Source organism: Hemibagrus wyckioides, linkage group LG13 (genome assembly GCF_019097595.1).
Source record: "Hemibagrus wyckioides isolate EC202008001 linkage group LG13, SWU_Hwy_1.0, whole genome shotgun sequence".
Lineage (NCBI taxonomy): Eukaryota > Metazoa > Chordata > Actinopteri > Siluriformes > Bagridae > Hemibagrus > Hemibagrus wyckioides.
Genome location: NC_080722.1, coordinates 14,597,115 through 14,616,062, shown reverse-complemented (window position 1 = coordinate 14,616,062; position 18,948 = coordinate 14,597,115). Strand labels below are relative to the sequence as shown.

General features: G+C 38.9%; 1 protein-coding gene across 1 annotated transcript; it reads left to right on the top strand.

Annotated features, from left to right (window-relative positions):
* On the top strand, nt 1–15,560 carry adgra1a (adhesion G protein-coupled receptor A1a). The gene is made up of 7 exons (XM_058405770.1): nt 1–473; nt 851–996; nt 7,723–7,850; nt 8,714–8,837; nt 11,190–11,341; nt 11,987–12,082; nt 12,460–15,560. The coding sequence occupies exons 2-7, from the start codon at nt 994–996 to the stop codon at nt 13,865–13,867; spliced, it is 1,911 nt and encodes a 636-aa protein (XP_058261753.1). The 5' UTR covers nt 1–473; nt 851–993; the 3' UTR covers nt 13,868–15,560.
* Nucleotides 15,561–18,948: the final 3,388 nt, after the last annotated feature.

Genomic DNA, 18,948 nt, shown 5'->3' with positions numbered 1-18,948 from the left:
TAGTGTGTGTAGAAGCTAGAAAGCCTCACTAGCGTGACGAGATGTTCTCTGTTGTGCGGTATGTGAAAGAGAGAACCTGGCTTGTGTTGTCTCTTCAAATCAGCGCTGCATTGGGGACATGCCCTAGGGCGCGCACGGGAACAAACCATTTCCGCCCTCCGCAGTAGGCGCCTTTAACCGAGCGCCCTGCTTTTGTAGAGACCTCGCCGAAAAGCAAAACTGTCATTCACTCACGCGCACACCGTGAGAGATGGACTGCGAAATTTTACCATCAGTTTAGCCGCCGAATATTAGCATTTATTTAATTCATTTATTTTAAAATACTTTTCTTTCTTGTCTAGCAGAAGACCTTGACTGCTCATCATGAATCTCGTCATTTGTCTTGCACATGCTTTGTGCTCTTCCATTGCTGTTCATTCTCAGCACAGAGATGTACAGGATGCTTTCCGCACCAGTTGCTCTCATCAAATTAGGTAAGGTTATTTTAAAGGAAATACGGCTATGCTGCTATTCATTATACGCGCAATAATGATTCATTTATTTCAAAAAATACACTTTTCACTACTTACTATAGGTGCATGTAATTATTATGTAGCCTGTGCTGTAAAGCTCTACGATGCTGATCGGTTGAATCAATCTGATCATCAAGTGCCTGATCGTGTCTACTAGTCTTCATCATTTTTTTCGGATCTTTTTTTTTTTACCCTTTTGGCGTCATCAGGACGTCGCTTACGTTGGCACTACTCGTGCTTTAAATGTTACCACATGTTAGATCACGTCACGACGATGGCGTTTATTCGTTGATACCTATAGCAAAAAAAATATCTAATTATATTATATGCTCCCACAGATGGTCAGGACGGTGAGCATAGATGTAATGAATGGGTCTTCCTTCTGTACGCTTCATGCCGCTTCTCCACGTGTGCACGGCCAACTCATGAATGACTGCGACACATCCCTGAACTCACTCTGCAAGTCAACTTTCAAGACCTGATGGTGAGTAAATGGACGATTATTATTCATGAAACTAACTTTGTTCCTGATGTAGGTTATTGATTACTATATAGTCGTAATAACGAAAAGCAAAAGCCCTGTTGCCATTTTAAAGGGATACAACAAACTGCAGTATTTAGTACTCACACCTATGAACGTGCTGGCTGCATTAATCAACTGATTATTGATCAACATGGTCTTTAACATATTTAGCTGCTGATAAACTGAAAGCCGAGCTATCTCGCATCAGCGCTTCTCAATATCCAACCTTTATTTTACTTACATAAAAGCCTATTCACGGAAAACGAGTCCCTTTTTACCTCGTGGACTCCCGATTAAGTGCAAACATGCCAGATAAGCATTTTATTTAGAGGACAACCGCGCCGGTGACTCTGGAAGCAAGAGAAGGCGTGAACTGAATTTCAATTGCAATTGTGTTTGGCTGAACCCCAAACGGCTCCCTGTGTAAGTGCACTACGCAGTCTGGGTATAACATTGTCTTTAACGTAGGCCTACGAGATTGCTTACTGCCGTAGTAGTCCACCCCTATACACGCACACACACACAAACACGCACACACACACTCAATAAACGCTCCGCCCCGCCCCCTTTTTTTCGTTTGACATTTAGTCCCGGAACATTCCCTTCTTGAGTGTGGCCAATAGCATGACTGGATTTTGTAGTGCATTAGACAGTCAAAGCAAGCCATCTGTAATGGTGGCGTCTTCTCAGCTTGGTATCTGTGGTGGTTAACAATCTGTGTAGGAATTACAAAAAACACTATTGCACTGGCACTCGGTGGCCTACAAACGTGGATGGGCCATTCTGAGAGCAGGTTTTGATTTTTTTTTTGTTAAGGCACGTGGGAATAATGAAATATTAAGTATGTTTTTGAGAACAGCTCCAGGCTCGGGGTTTTATTGCAGGTAAATGTCTATTCATCGTTTGATTTGGCCTTTGCTTGTACACTCATTCCTACTCTAGTCGGTACTGGTGTAGAGTTAAAGGCTTAAAGAACAAGGATTAATTTAAAACATTTGGCATACCACAGTGACGCATAATGGTTCCAGTAAAATCAAAGCTATGAAATGTTTCTTATGCTTAATATTGTGGCCTCTCATTCAGACCTGTAATCAATTTACATAAGACAAACTAGAGCTTTGGCACAGAGCCCTGTCAGCACCATGGAGAGGTCCATGAGAAAGATGTGCACTTATAGGTACCAAGGACAGAGGTGAAAAGATAGCAAAGTGCCTGCTTGAGAGATAAGTCTTCTGTAACTGACTTAAAGAGAAACAAGCTATAAAGTTGCATTATATTACGATTTTCTTCACTTCAATTATTATCATTAATAATTTATTTTCATGCAAAACATAAACTGCACATTTCAAATCTGAGCATGCCTTACATTCAGCATATGATTGGAGAAAAAAAGAATAATTACTGAAGATTTATTATTCATTATGTATATACATTAAACTCTTAGAGTGCAATAACATCATGGAAGTATTCACCCGAAGGCATATTATTTAGTAGCTGCTAAGTTAAAATCTTTCATGACTTTTAAAGGCAATGTTATAAATGTGTAGGAACCTCTCATAAAATACCATTAATATAATCTGCTGAGATTGGTCTGTGTGTAACCTCATACATTCTGCACAAAAACACCATTCTTTCTTACAGTGTATCTCCGTGGGCAGGTTTTGAAACAGAATTTAAATACAGTAAAATAATAGCAAAGGTAGTTATGTAGGTATGACCGTAAGGAATGGAAGAATTACCCGTGGGTTGTGGCATTGTGAAGGATACAGTTCCTGTGACAAAGAGACTACATCAATAACACTTGATGTGTCAAAGACATGCCCTACATTAATATTCTAATACTACTATAAAATGTACATAACATCCACCCAATGCATTTATTTATTAATTATTTGTATGCAATTTCTATTATTATTTTAAATTCCCTTTTAAATAATGTCAGTGAATAAAAAGAAGACATACATTTTAATCACATACTGAAGCGTGGTGTTGTGTTTGTGAATAATCAGGGTAGAGCCAAGAATAATTATTGCAGCTCCAGATAATAAAGGAAGTCATGTTCAGCATTATTCAGTCATGAAAGGATATTCATATAAAACAAATGATTATTAAAGGTTATCACAGTTAAGTGGACATAATTTGACAAAAGCAAGCATAATGTAATAACAATTGTGGGCCATATGGTCTGGATTCAGCAATGTATTATCATTTTATGGTGCAAGCTGGAAGAATAACAGTGTGCCAATCAGAGGCTGGTATTAGGCTGTAGTGAATCCTACCAGTATTTAAAAGTTATACACTTAATTCTGTGAACAAATGGAGATGGGGGATGGAGAGAGAATGTGTGTGTATGTGAATGCCAGTGTGCATGTGTGCTGCCTGAAACAAATGCAGGCAGTCATGTTATGTCAAAGAGAGGGCTTGGTCACTAGAGCATACTGATTGACCAAGATTCATCTCAGCTCTTTGAGCCACACTGTAAGGACAAGAATGTTTTCTCTCCCATGATGTGTGAGAGCTATACACCACATCATCAGATTATGTTAATGTTAATTGATGATGATGATATACAAACTTAAATTTGCCCTTTGTCAAATACTTTAAGCACATTGTTTATTTATGTAGTGTGTATAGAAGCCTGTGATGGAATCCCATCCTGGGTGTAGTCCCATCTCACACTCAGTATTCCATGGACATGCTCCAGATTCACCTTGACCCATTCCAAAACATTGATTTTTCTTCTGAAGGTATTTCTTTGTGAATTTCTGTTTTGATTCTTTATCTTGCTGGAAGATAAAGTGATTCTTTATCTCCCACTGAAACCTGCAGGTTTTTGCCAAAACAGATGGAATTTGAAATTATCAATGATTCCCTCTACCTTGACTAGAGCCCCAGTCCCATCTGAAGAGAAGCAGCCCTATTGCATGATGCTACTAACACCATGCGTCACTGTTGGTATGGTGTACTTTGGATGATGAACCTTTTTGGTGCCAATCAAATACAATTAATCAAATCAACACATTTTACCACATATATTTGGCAAATGTTAGTGGGCATGTATGTTTTTTTTCCTTCTTTGTGAGAAAGGGCTTCCTGCTAGTCACCTTACCCTATGTTAGGATTATGTGAGATTATTGCAGAGAGTGAGCAGTTCTTGTCCGGAATTCCTACAGCTTCTTTAATGTTCTTGTAAGTCATCTACCAGCCTCCCTGATATGTTTTCATCTTGTCCTTTCTGCAATTTTGGAGAGACATCCTGTTCTTGATAATGACACTGTGGTGTCCAATTTTCTTCACATGTTGATGATGGTCTTCATGGTGTTCCATGATACATATAATTGGAGTATTGGAAATTATTTTGTACCCATCTCCCGATTGATACCTTTCAAAGAAAAGACGTACTGTTCTTCTAAGCTCTTTGTGGACTATGGCTTCAGCAGTTGAATGATAGTTGTCAAAAGAGGAAATATTTTGATCCGATTTATTTTAATGCCCACTTATTGTTCTGTTCTTTCTTTGTTACCTAGAGGGCAGGCCTACATGTTGGACAGAATCAGGGATATTGTGCAGGGAAATGTCTTATGAGGATTCCTTATATAGTGGAAGAAATATACTGATCTGATATTTTAAAAAGACCCCTATAGCCAGTGCTATAAGCTTTGTGATGCACAGAACCACACTTAAAGACACAAGTCAATTTCACTGTGGTTAAAAATGTATCTTGTTTTTTTTTTTTTTCCACATTTTAAGTCAGTACTATCTGAAAACACCACAGAACTAATTAGAGTGTGAGTGCTTATATCAGCAAAATTGGCTTATTTAGTTTGTCTTAATTAAATTATTTTATACTTTTCGAAGAGATTTACAATAATGTGTTAAGATCAGTTCAATTTGTTTAGTTACCTAGTTAAATATAATCCATCCATCCAGCCATAAATCTTCTGTATTGCTGTATTGTATTTCTGTATCTTATACAGGGTTACACAGAGCCTAAAGCCTATCTCAGGAGACTCCCTAGACTGTGTACCAACCCATTGCAGGGTACAGTGTCAGGGCCTTCCCTAAAGAGTAGATAAGAGGCACTCAAACTCCTATCAGGAGACCCAAAATAATACACCAGGATGGGGACCCACCATGATTCTGAAACCTGTGCCCTCTAATGTGGGGCCTTATTAGGAGCAGATCCCTGGCATACAATCCTGGTAATATGTGTATATCAAGCCAGTGGAGATTCAAGCAGTATCCTGTCCCAGGAGAGAGGTGTCAGTCAGCCCCCTAACTAGGAGATCACTGTCTGCAGATTGGGGGACTGTTGCAATATTAGCACCAAAGTAGCTAGCAGGTATTAGCAGTGCAATACAACATGCGATAGATTCAATATTATACGTCTTCACCAGGCAGTCATTACTGGATCTGCATTTAGTATTTAAGCAGGGAACATCTGGGTGGAAACCACCAGCAACACAAGCATCAACAGTAGGCATATGGCAAACTCTGATCATATTAGCCAGAACATGGGAATGGGTGGGCTGGGGATAATTCCCACTGGAAGGTGTCATTTTGTCTTTACATTGTTGCATGGCAGACACTGTTATATCAGTCACAGTATGAAAGAGTTACTTTAATGTTGTAGTCGCATTACACCATTTCGCACTGTCTGGGCTGCAGCTAGTTTAGAGGCTGTCATAGGCACATGCGATCTGACAGGAGCATTTCCCAGACCCTTTCCCAATGATGCTAAGGCCAGTGTTGAATATGGGTGCTTAACAGGAGGTTGTTATTAGTGTGAAATTCATCTTAGCTGCAAGGTCTTAGCTCTTTAATCATTGATTTCAGGTGAGTCATATCTGCTGCTTCTTGTTATGCTTAACAGTCATAGCTGGACCTGGGCATTCGCAACTAGCAAGCTGTTTAGGCTGAAGTGCTTGGGCCAGATTGAGCCTCAGCCAGGTCAAATCTGCCAGCCGAGCTCACTATGTTGACTTCAGCATATGAGAAATCTGAGTCAACATCCTTGGCATGGCCAATTCCAGGGCAATGAGCACATTCAGAAACTGGCTGCAGGAATGCCAATCTTGCAGCATGGATATTTGTAGCTACTCACTCAGTATCATGTAATATGTGTGGGTAACAAGTGTAGAGAATAAAGTATACGTAATGTGGACTACAAAACTACAGACTACAAAAGAAATTAGCAGGCTCAGCAACAAAAAGTGCATGTGTAGAGAATACCATTCAGCCACACCAGTAATGCACTAGCCATTGGCATGCCAGCTGGCTAGTTGGTAAAAAAAAAAAAAAAAAAAAAAAAAAAAAAAAAAAATATATATATATATATATATATATATATATATATATATATATACATATATATATATATAGGGCAATACATAAAGGAGAAAATGCAAAGGGAGGAGAACAAAGTATGTTAACAGTAAATGTCATTAGCCATCTGGTGAATAAAACTACCCAGCACAGACATAGCTCATACAGATACATAAATGAGGCAAACAGAGTGTTGAGTGGCTACCTAAATTCAGGGCACTACGTCTAATGACAGCAATCTGACTTGAGTCAAAAGGACACTACAGAGCTACATAGGGTTATAAGAAAAATGTTCAGAATATAGAACAATGCACACTCACTGCAGCAGAAAGGAATGAGAGTAGGCTATTTCTCTGCTTTGAGGAACAGATTACTACTAGCTTTGACAGTAGATATAGATGAAGCTGTTCATTAGAAAGACTGTATAGCACTGGACAACTGTACAATTGAATTGTTTTGTGATTTATTTTGGAACTCCATCAAGGAATTTAATATGCTATGTCCAATCATTGTTTAATTTCTATTATTCATTTGCAAATACACAGAATATGTTCCAAAATGTGGGACTATTTCCATTCTTTGCTCCAGCCTTGGATTTCTCTATAAGTCAAAATGATATTTGCTGTCATCTTGCCCTTCATATATCTCATGCCAGAAAATCATAATTCATTATAGTCCTTGAAAAAGCATATACGGCTGACATTGCACATTTCTGAGTTCGGGTGAGTAGAATGTCCTGTCAAATTTCCCCTAACAAGTACATGGCTTCCACTGTACTGTGAGTCACTCAGCTTTATTTTTTACATTCAGATAGCTACAAACATAATAAGGCCACTATTTTTTTATTGTTCCTCATAAACCACATGCTAATGTATAATTTTGTGACTCCTGCACACTACAGCTTTGCTTTCTGTCTTTACTGCATGACTCATAATGCATATAAAATTCACAAAGCAAGAGCAAGAGGTGTGGTTAGTAAACAGGAGATACATTACACTGACATTTCTAAAGAGCCTTTTTAGAAGGTTTAGAGATTATACCTGAGGAGTGAGATACTCTAGAAATTTGCTAAGGGAATTGATCCTCCCAACTACATAAGGAAAAGAACTCTTCAGGCTTGGTGATGAAACCGACACACTGGAAAATAATTATATATGGGGGTCTTGTCTTGCCTAACAGGGATAAAATTCCATATTTTCACTTAGCCTGTAGCTTGTTCTCGGTACCTCTTATTTCAAACTTCCCATATAGATCCAGTACACACATAATGGTGCAGAATTTGTATATACACTTATTAATATTGTTTAAATTGAACATGAACTATGATTATGAATTGTCCACATATCTCTTGGTATTTTGCAGGATTTAAAGAGGGTGCTGTCCTTCCCTCCATATCCAGGAGACTACCTACACCCGGTTGTTTATGCATGTACGGCAGTTATGTTGCTCTGCTTGCTGATATCGATAATGACATACATTATACACCACAGGTATGTGTTGCATGTTGTCTAATTACATAGAAACACGTAATTTGTAAATATTAATGATTTTCTACATCAGAGGTCTGGCTAGTGTGGATTTGTAGTGTACTTCTACTTGAAATAATTGTGTTCCTAACATTTATTTGTGGGTGGTTAACATAGCATACAAACAGTACAGCTGATTATATAAGTGTGAGTTAACATTGTTTTGCTCAATATTAATGCTGTAATGATGTTCATTAAAGGTCAAAAGCAGACAAGTGCTTTAATCACGGGTGATTGCGGCTGCAGTAGCAGCTGCTATGGTGAGAAACAGTATTTACCAATTAGAATATTACAAGAATATTACAATATTAGAATATTTTCTAAGTAGATCTGGTTTTTATAAGGTTAGATGTTCATAATGCAAGCATTTGTTGATGTGACATTTTCAGGGAAAGGTATTTTATTTCTTATGCCTTCTAACGTTAATAATTTTGCAAGACTGGTTGACAAAGCTTCGGCCTCAGTTGGCAATACATCCCAAATTCATGAACACATTGCACTTCTCAACTTAACTGTACAGGTATATTTGGAACATTTACTTGTCTCCCCTAAAGATAATTCTCGGCTATGGTAGTAGTAGCAGTGGATAACTGAGAGTATGTCTCATTATCTCATTATTTGAACTGAGCCCAATGTGTGACATTTGCTTCATAGAGGGATTAACTGCCACTCTAAAGGGGTCAATGCCAAATCTGGATATTTGGAGCCCAACTGCTCTGTTTGATGAGCAATCTCTACTATGGCTTTGTGCTTGTAAAATTGCAGTTGTCTAAATTGTGATTCTTTGTTTCTTTTTTACATCTTTTTGGGTCTCTGTCTGGGTGAAGTGTAATCCGAATCAGCAGGAAAGGATGGCACATACTACTGAACGTCCTCTTTCATACTGCCATGACGTTTGGGGTGTTTGCAGGAGGCATCAATCAGATCAAGTACCCCATTGTCTGTCAAGTGGTAAGTCTCATCCTACACTATCCATTCCAGGTCTTACACTATATGGCCAAAGGTTTGTTGACCCAAATGTAGACCTTCCCCAAACTGATGGCCCAAATTTGGGGGCACACAACTATAAAAACGAAGCTCAAACATGACAATACCCCTGTGCATAAAGCAAGCTCCATTGAGACATGGTATATCAAGGTTGGATTGCAAGTTCAAACCCACTGAACTCCCTTGGGATGAATTGGAATGTTGACTGCTCCCTAGGTCTCCATGACTAACAACAGTGCCTGACCTTACCAGTTCTTATGTGAGTGAATGGGCAAATCCACATAGCCACACTATTAAAGCTAATAGAAAGCCTTCTCAGAAGATTGGAGGTTATTGTAATAGCAAAACAGGGAACTAAATCTTGAATAGGGTGTTCTAAAAGCAGATATATGAATGTTATGCACAAGTGTCCACAAACCTTTGGCCATAGAGTGTATATGGCTACATAAAGGAGTTATAATGTATCTGCGCTTCTCATACTGTATGTGTACAATCAAGTGACTCAAAAGAGTAAGACTGCAGAGTAAAAAAACATACAAACACAAAATGTATTGAACACTGGTGGCTTTTAATATAAATTGCATGTGTTTAAGTGACTTTAATGAAGGATATGGTTTAATCTTACTTAAGTAAATATGTCAAGACATAAATGTATTGTTACTGTCTAATATAAATATTTATATATAAATATATAATATTTTGCTCTGTTTTTCACTATAATTTCTACCTGAATAGTGTGCAACCACACCTACTTTCCTATAAACCTAATCAGCCTTACCTACTGATGGATTTCATCTGATGCTTGTCTAGTCTCAATTATGTCTGTAGATTTATCCCATCAGTTAATGTGTTGTTACGTGTTGCTCGCTGTATGTAGCCTAAATTATGAAACTTTTTTTCAATCCTCCCTGTTCTTTTTGATCCTTATTTTGTTCTTCTGGGTTATGCTCTTCTGATTTGCTCATTTGGACTTGTTGCTGTATTTTACATGTATTTGTTTTGTGGTCCTGGACTTTTGTCGAACTCTTAGATGAGATCACCCACATTGTTTAAAAGCTACTGATAGGTGGATTCACGGATATTTTACTGATATTATAGCATAATGCAAACCAAGCAGCATTCATCCTATATTGGTACATGATACTTTTTAGCCATACTGTGGGCTAGAGAGTCTGCAGAGGCCTAGCATATTATTGTAACCTGCAAGTGAGTTATAATTGTGTGTGTACACTTCACACAATCGCTGGTGTACTGTTTTAAAATTATAAAAATAGAAAATATCAGTGTAATGTACTGCAGTAATCTCCCACTGAATATCTATCTGTTTTAAGTACATCTTTAATGTTAAGGTTTGTATTTATTCCTTCATTTATTTTTATTTCTCTGATTGTATTGCAACAAAATGCATGACGTTAATTAAATAAATTAGTAATTAATAAATTTATTTTCATTCTTATTAATTAGTATTAATAAATTTGTAAAAATTCTGTTACATTGACATATTTGAGGGCCAAAGTAGGGCCATTTTAGTTGTTTTTAGTGAAGTTATTACTACATTCTGAAGGGAACTCTGGTCTCTGTGGCACCCAGGTTCTAAAAACTGAAAGTAAGTTATATTGACCTGTCAGTCAAGCTGCTTGACAATTCAGAAAGCTCTCTCTCTTTCACAAGCACTTATAACCTGGATATCCTTTGGAGTTCTTTCTTTAGAAGGAACACTGAAGGGAATAGCTGTATTTCTTTTAGTTTTGACTTTTAAATCATCTGCTACATTCCACCAAACTCACCTGTGAAACATTTTCTAATTCTGTTGTATTATGTTGTGCTGTGTTTTGTTGAATAAATATGTGCATTACAATGCTGTACATAGTAGCTTGTTTTTGTTTAATTTATTGGGTTTTTAGACAAAAAGCACTCCCTAGACAAAAAACATCTTGTAAAACAGATAGCAGTGGTCCTTGTAAATGCATGATATTTTCTAGCTGAATTGTGTGCATGTCTGTGTATTAATGGTCAGCATTCACCAGAGTATTTGTGCAGTAATAAAGAGAGCAAGAGCAGTGGGCTCTCTTTAGCACTGTGTCCACAGACTTGAGGAGGATACCTGTATGGCCCAGCTGGCTAAGAAGGATTACCTCAAGCAATCCACTCAGTGTACCTGCATGCTTGCTTTCCCTTTATCAAACATGGTTCTACACAAGGTCTTATGCTCAGAGGAGGCAGTCTGCTCACAGCAGAGCTGCTCAATGATTATATAATCATCTTAGTGCCCTGGTTATGATTTGTGTTTAGTGACTTTGTGTGTTCTGCTTCAAGGTTGGAATCCTTTTGCACTACTCCTCTCTCTCCACCATGCTTTGGCTGGTGCTCACTGCCAGGAATACATGTAATGAAGTCTCCAAGGCTCCACCCCTCTCTCAGGACAGAGATCCTCCCACACAACCCCACACTAAATTCACCATATTCAGGTAAACAGCCAAAAAAGTGCTTCACAAGATCACTCATGAGTTATAGATTGCCGGTCTCTAAATAGTTGTGATAGGGAATGATGTAATATCTTAATCAAATGAGTTTATTTAGACCTTTTATTGAAATTTCTTTGACCTGCACTAAAAATTAATGTTCCTATGACTTAGTCATGCTGTTATTCACAAAGTACCAAGAAGGATTTAAATGAATTACTTTAGATTTAGAGAAACAGCAACAGGGGAAAAAACATGAGCTATTTTTTAAGCTCTTATTTTTCCCTGTTTGTTTTATCTATTGTTGTACATTCTGTGTAATTAAAAAAAAAACTTAGGCTGATTGTATCCCTGACCTCAACACCACTGAAAACCTTTGGGATGAATTGGAACACTGATTGCCCCCCTTGGCCTCCTCACCCAACATCAGTGCCTGACCTCACTAAGTGTGTTAAACTGGCATATCCCTAAATACACATGTAAAAATCTAGTGAAAAGCTTTCTCAAGAGGGTAGGGGTGGGGTGGGGGTTGCCTATTGAATTGGATGTAAAACAAGCACATGATCAGGTGTCCACAAACTTTTGGTAGTACAGTATATCTCTTTCTTTAAACTATGATCTCTGATTCTGTCGTTTTGTTTTTGTTTTCAGATTTTATCTGTTCAGTAGTGGGATCCCCATTGTCATTGTTGGGGTCACAGCTGCTGTTAACCTGGATAACTATGGTAGCAGAGATAATGCCCCTTAGTGAGTACACTCCTTCTGCTTCCATTCCTCTCCACACCATTTGTCTGCTTTGAGTAATTTGTTTAAAATGATAATCATGACTAGAAGCCAAATAGTGGGTCAATGATGCATGCAGAAAACACACATGCAAAGTCTTCAGCTGGGTTCTGTATTCTCTCAGTTCAGCAGCCCTGTTACTTTGTGTGTACCATTAGTAGAATTTGCAGTGATGCAGGAAATGGCTCCATGCAAGCATCACTGATTTATAGAGAAATGTCTTAATTAATAAAAACAAGTTAGCATGTGATATGTGATTTAATTAAAGAAAGCAATAATGACTTTACTGAAAAGGCTGTTAATATTCTCTCTCAATCTCTGTCTCTCTTTCTCTGATTAAGTTGTTGGATGGCATGGGAGCCCAGTCTGGGAGGCTTCTATGGACCCACTGCAGTCCTAGTTCTGCTCATGTGTATGTATTTCCTGTGCACATTCGTGCAGTTGAAGCGGCACCCAGAGCGTAAGTATGAGCTGAAGGCCATGACAGAGGAGCAGCAACGTCTAGCCACTGCAGAAATCGGCCACTGCCATGCTGCCAGTGGAGAACCTGGAGAACAGGGTGACCATTCAGGTTGCATGGCCATCACTGCCTCCATGCTTGCCAATGAGCACTCTTTCAAGGCTCAACTGCGGGCCACTGCTTTCACTGTCTTCCTCTTCCTGGCCACATGGGCCTTCGGGGCATTAGCCGTGTCACAAGGCCATTATCTGGCCATGATATTTAGCTGTTTATATGGGGCATTCTCAGTCACTCTGGGACTCTTTCTGCTTATTCAGCACTGTGCTAAACGGGATGATGTGTGGCACCGCTGGTGGGCCTGCTGTCCCTCTAAACCAAAATTGGATGTGAATGGAGAGACAGCAGAAAGTACTGAAAGTAAAAGTCACTTTGAAGGAAAACGACCTGATGCAGGTAAACCTTTACTCTCCCCCCACCTTCTCGCATCTTCACCCCACTGTAATCCAAGCTCCCTGTCCACAGCTCAGATTCCCATGAGCCCATGCTGCTCCACATTGTATAGCTCTTCTCTAGTGCTAGAGGGCTCCGCTCATTCGCTGTCTCTCCCTGAGGAGTTACCCCGCCCCTCCCTACCCCTGCAGAGCTGCCTGAAGGACAGGACTAAGTCTCGCTCATTCAGTCGGCCACGGCCCTGCCTCAGGGACTACACACTACACATGGCTTCGACCAGCTTGGATGGAAGTGTGCAGAGTTCCCATCTGGATAGCCCTCACAGCATGCATTTAGAAAATCCCATCACTTGTCATACCTCACACCTGGAGAGCCGGCTCTCCTGTCAAAGCCCTCATCTGGACAGCCAGCTGTGCTGCACCAGCCCTAACATCCACATGGAAAGTCACAGAACACACCTGGATAGCCAGCTGCCTTGTCATGAGGGACATACATGCCACAGACATGTGTGTTGTGCTAAGGCAGAACCTTTATCCAGTGTCTGCTGTCCCAAAACAGACCCTTTTTCTGGTGCTTCCCAGGGAGATACCAGCACAGATACCTTGATGCACAGCAGCACCAAAATGACCAATAAGGAGGAGGACATTATGTTGCACTTAGATATTCCTCCACCACGGGCCACTATGCCAAGCTCTCAGGCTACTCTCAGCAGGAAGGGCACTCTCAGCCGGAGAGGGACGCTGAGCCACAATAGCAGCCTGCATGAGGACTATGTGTTCAGCCCTGATTCCACAGGTAACATTAGGACAGGGCCATGGAAAAATGAAACCACTGTGTAGCCCTTCATAAATATCCTGTTTCTTCCCTGAGCTAAACTGCTACTAAACTACTGTGTAGTCCCAGGACTGTAATCCAAAGCACCTCTGAGTAAAACTACTGTGTAGTCCTTCCACTATGACTTTCACCTACACACTCCCAAAACCTACACTTAACCACTAAGTAGGACTTTGTGCAATTGAAGGTATTTGTTTAGGTATCACACAATTTGCTGTTCACCTTTAATACACCTGCATGAACCATGTTTATGTTTTTGTGCCACCTAAAATAGCCCTGACAAACATAATTATACATTAAAGTGTTCTCGAGTGAGGTTTCCAAATGGCTTTAGTGTGAATGACTGTGTGTTTGAATGCATATGTTTGTGGGCATATGTTGTCAGGATATCAGTTTAAAAATACTGGGTGCAATGAGAGACTTTTCAACTGAAGTCACATGTGTGATTAAATAAAATTAACTCAGAACCTATGGAATAACTACAAAAGTAAATCACGGCAAAACCATTTTCACAGGTTTTCATAGATTAGTCAAAATATATGACAAATATTGCACAACCTGGATTGAACCTGACCGTTCTTGATGATGCCGTAAACCTGACAATTATTGCTTATAACTGATCGTGTAGCAACAAAAAAGCAACACTAAGCACCCAAAAAACAAATTAACAAATAGTCTTCAGTCTGTTACCATGGTGACAGATAAAAAAGAGATGTACCCAACCAGCATGAGTTTTTATGTACTGCACATTTCTGCATTTTTCTGCGAATCAGCCAAAATTTTTAAGCCTCAGTCAGGCACTGATCGTCATGCAATTTTAGTGTAATTGTGTGTGTGTGTGTGTATGTGTGGTGGACACATTAATTGTTAACAAATGTAAACCAAGTTGTTGGACATCAGCAGTTTTTATATTCTTGTTTAATTAGAGAATTTACTCTTACGTTTTTTCAGCCACCACATTCCCAAAGACTTAATTCCCCATGGTTTCTTCTTTCTTATTTATCAGTCTCAGCCCAAATGATTTTGGCAATCAACTGAGTACAGAAGCTGATAAGATGGAAGATTGTGCCTAAAATGAAAACTAAAATAACAGTTAAATAATGATAGTATATTTATGAAGTATATATCAAAGAGTCATAGGGAATATGGAAGAAGCTTCACATTTCTGAGCTCATATCTAGTGTAAAACTGCAACTTTTTCCACACACAAAACACCGCATTAGTCCTGTGAGATATCTGGCTTCAGCTATCTAATATGTATGACACTGAAATCAAATGTTAGTGTTGGTTATTTGGAATAATATATCCGTTGTTTAGTCATGTTGTGTTTCTTTGTGAGCTCAGGGATCATGTCTAATTTGTCACCAGTTAAGCCACATACACTGTAAATGCATGCAGTTACCTTCTACACCTTATTTATCACACAACGGGACACTGAGAGGAAAGCAAAAACAGAAAAAAACACTGTCTTAATCTTACCTTTAAGTCTACAGATTCAATCAAAATGCCATTATACTGTACTTTGAGTTCTGGGAAGGAAATGAAAATTGTCCAGTTGTTTTTGGATCCATGTGCTAATCAGTATGTACATCCACATCTTTCTGATAGAACATGAAGTGCTGCTTTGCTTTCTGGACAAAAGATGACATTTCTGTTATGACCTAACTCAAAGTCAGCTGTTGTTACTTTTAAACCACATTTGCCACTTTTTCCAATAAATGTATTTTCTCTCTAGTGGTATATTTGATCTGTTTCTTCATCTGTGTCTTCATACAATTTGATCTTAAAGTCAGTATTTTCACCACATTCTTGGCCCAGAACCCCAGTATCATTAGTGGGTTTGGACAGTACCACCGACATTGTGTCTCATCCCTTTGTATTCCTTCTCTTGTCAGGGACTGGAGCAATAGAAATCATGAGGATGAAGGGAGAAGTTCCTATGAATAAATCTTTCCTGCCTAATTCATATTTCATATTGAGGCCTTGCTCAGACACTTGCAGTAACACTCCATATTAAAACCTTTGTTTACATCTAAGTACTTTCTAGATAAACCTATAATGGGCATAGTCATTGCAAATCAATGACAAAAAGAGAGTGCAAGAGATCTCAGTACATGGTTCTGATAGCCGATACATAAATCCACTCAGTCTACACAACTAATCTGCTTGGCGTTGTGAGGGGAAAGGGTTGAGTTCAGTGAACTAGCACTGGGTGGTGTCATTAAAATGTTCCATGGGGATAATAGCTTTCACTTCATATCATATCAGCATGGCAGGGGCTGTTAATGCTCCTCACTGCCATCTGCTGTTCTGAGTCATTGCTGTTTTGACAAGCTTCAGGTCAATTATTTATTCATGTGACAGTGTCAGAAAGTGAACTGTTGCCTGGGTGCTTGATAGTAGTGCCGCTTTTGTGTTGTGATATAGCCAAAAATAAATTAGGTGGGGGGGCCGAGGGATTCTTTTTAAATCTCTTAAAATAACCTTTTTGTATAACTGTGCACACCCCTTAACTAATACTTTGTTAAAGCACATAATACCCACCTCCAGCCTGTATTGTACAGTATATTTTTGAGTAAGAGTACCATCTTAGCACATCATTTTCTGGCCATTCTATTCCACTTTTCCTTGCAGAAAATCCTCCACACCTATTCAATTGTGAAGGGATATCCTCTACACAGCCTTCAAGTCATTCCACAGCATTTTGTGGAATCCATATGATTTAGATCTGGGTTCTGACTGACACATTCCAAAACGTTGATCATCTGCTTCTAAAGCCATTTTTTGTTGACTGGGATTTGTGCTTTGGGTCATTGTCATGTTGCAAGGTGTCGTTTTTCTTTATCTTCTGCTGTCTAACCGAGGCCTGCAGGTTCTGTGCTAAAAATAGATTGGTATTTGGAGCTGTCCACGATTCCCTCTATCTTAATTAGAGTCCTAGTCTCAGCTGAAGAAAAGCCCCATAGCACAATGCTGCCACCACCATGCATTAACATGGGTATGGTGGTCTCTGGGTGATAGACTGTCTTGTTTTTGAGCCAAACATCTCTTTCAGAATTATGACCACTAAATTCTACCTTAGTCTTATGAGAACATAAACACATTTTACCATATAGTTTAGGGTGAATTTGATTTGAGGCTTGGACATTGGCTTTTTAGTGAGGAAGGGCTTCTGCCTAGCCACATGCAGGGAGTGACCGGTACTTGCCAGATAGTCCTGCAGATAATTTACCTTTACGCCATCTGGCAGACATCCTTACCCAGAGTGACAATTTTATTTAATTTTTCATAACTGAGCAATTAAGGGTTAAGGGCCTTGCTCAGGGACCCAGCATTAACAGCTTAGTGGACCTGGGATTTGAACTCCCAATCTTCCCATCAGTAGTCCAACACCTTAACCACTGAGCTATAATTTAATGTTGCTGTTGATCTCTTGGCAGCCTTCCTGATAATTTTCCATGTTACATTTGGAAATTCTTTCGTAACACTCTCCTGATTGATACCTTTTGGCAATGAGGTCAAGGGCATGCATTGTAGACTCTCAGCAGACCATGGATTCAGGAGTTGTATAAAAACAATATTTAAGAAAATAATACAGAAAAAGCCGATCTTTATTTGAAGTAAATCAGAATCGCTTTGTTGATGATGCGGTGCATAATACTTACTTTATGAAAATAATAATTACATTTGAGTTGGAATCTGAACGGTCTATTCTAAACACAGGCACCATAATAAAAGGCTGTGTAAACACTTATGCAACCTGGCTATGGTAAGTTTATACTTTCTATTGCCATAAAAGGTTTCTGCTTGGGTTTTTTTGGTTGCTATTTAACATTCTTGGTGGGCATTCCAACATCATTTGTTTATTTATTTATTTATTTATTTTCCCCCATCACGAAAAATGGAATTTTAACAGGGGCTATAGACTTGTTATATCCACTATATGAACCCAAGAAACATATTATATATAATGCAGATAGACTAAGCAGTAGCATCCATTTGGTGCATAATAAAATAATCATGGTTTTTTGCACCAATTCACAATTTAGGACACAAAGGAATGGGCATTACAATTGTAACAGCAAAAAGATAAGTGTTGCACATTGTTCTAGCCTCAGCTATTTATAGAGACTAAAAAACATCAATGATTTCATCACTCTAATTAACTGTGCAAAAAATGTAATCTAATTAGAAGTTTCTTTTCCTTTCTTTCTTCCTTCCTTCTTTAGCCCCCCCCCCTTCTGTTTTGTAGCACTCCATTTCTCATGAAATCACCCCGTTCATCCAGGCCACTTTCACAGTCTGAACCACTTCTAGGGCAGGAAGTCAGAAAGACAGCACTGCTATAAGCCTGACCTATTTATATCCTGCACAAGCCTGCAGAACTGTCTTTCCCTCTCTCTGGTAGCGCCATATTAGCACTCAGGGACTTGGCACTGAATTACAGTGCACAAAACCAATCGGCTATCAACGGTCAACTAATCTTTTTTTTTTTTTTTTTTAAATTGTGTATAGACAAGGAGAATCAGATGAAAACCTAACCATAATCTTTTTTAATTAAAATGTTTTGGTGTTGCAAACAGGGAACATAAAAGTGTATAATTCTTTCCAACATAATCTCCATTTCAGTCAGTACAAGTGTCTCAGATCTCCATATTCCTCTAGAAAAAAATTTAAATAATGATCAGATCCAGTTTGTCACACTTTAAGGTTTTCATTTTACTCACCCTTACCCTGACTCACCTATCTATTTAAAGTGAAGCAAATACAAATCAGAACCTATATCAAAATTATTAAAACACACCGTCAACTCTTCTAATTAGTCCTTTGGGAGTGTAAACCACAGGGGCTTGGTAGAGGGGTATGTGCCAGCAGGAAAAGAACTGAAAGCAATTATGCTAAGTACAGGGCTGCATTCCATTTGACTCAGCTAGTCCAATAACTATCAGGTACTGCCCCCTAGTGAGCTGAAAGCAGTTCTACTTCAAAGAAAAACTCCAATTAAGCTCATGTAATTAAAAATATATACATTTCCACAATGATTTCCAAGTCGGACAACATCCACAAGAAGATTTATACACAAAAG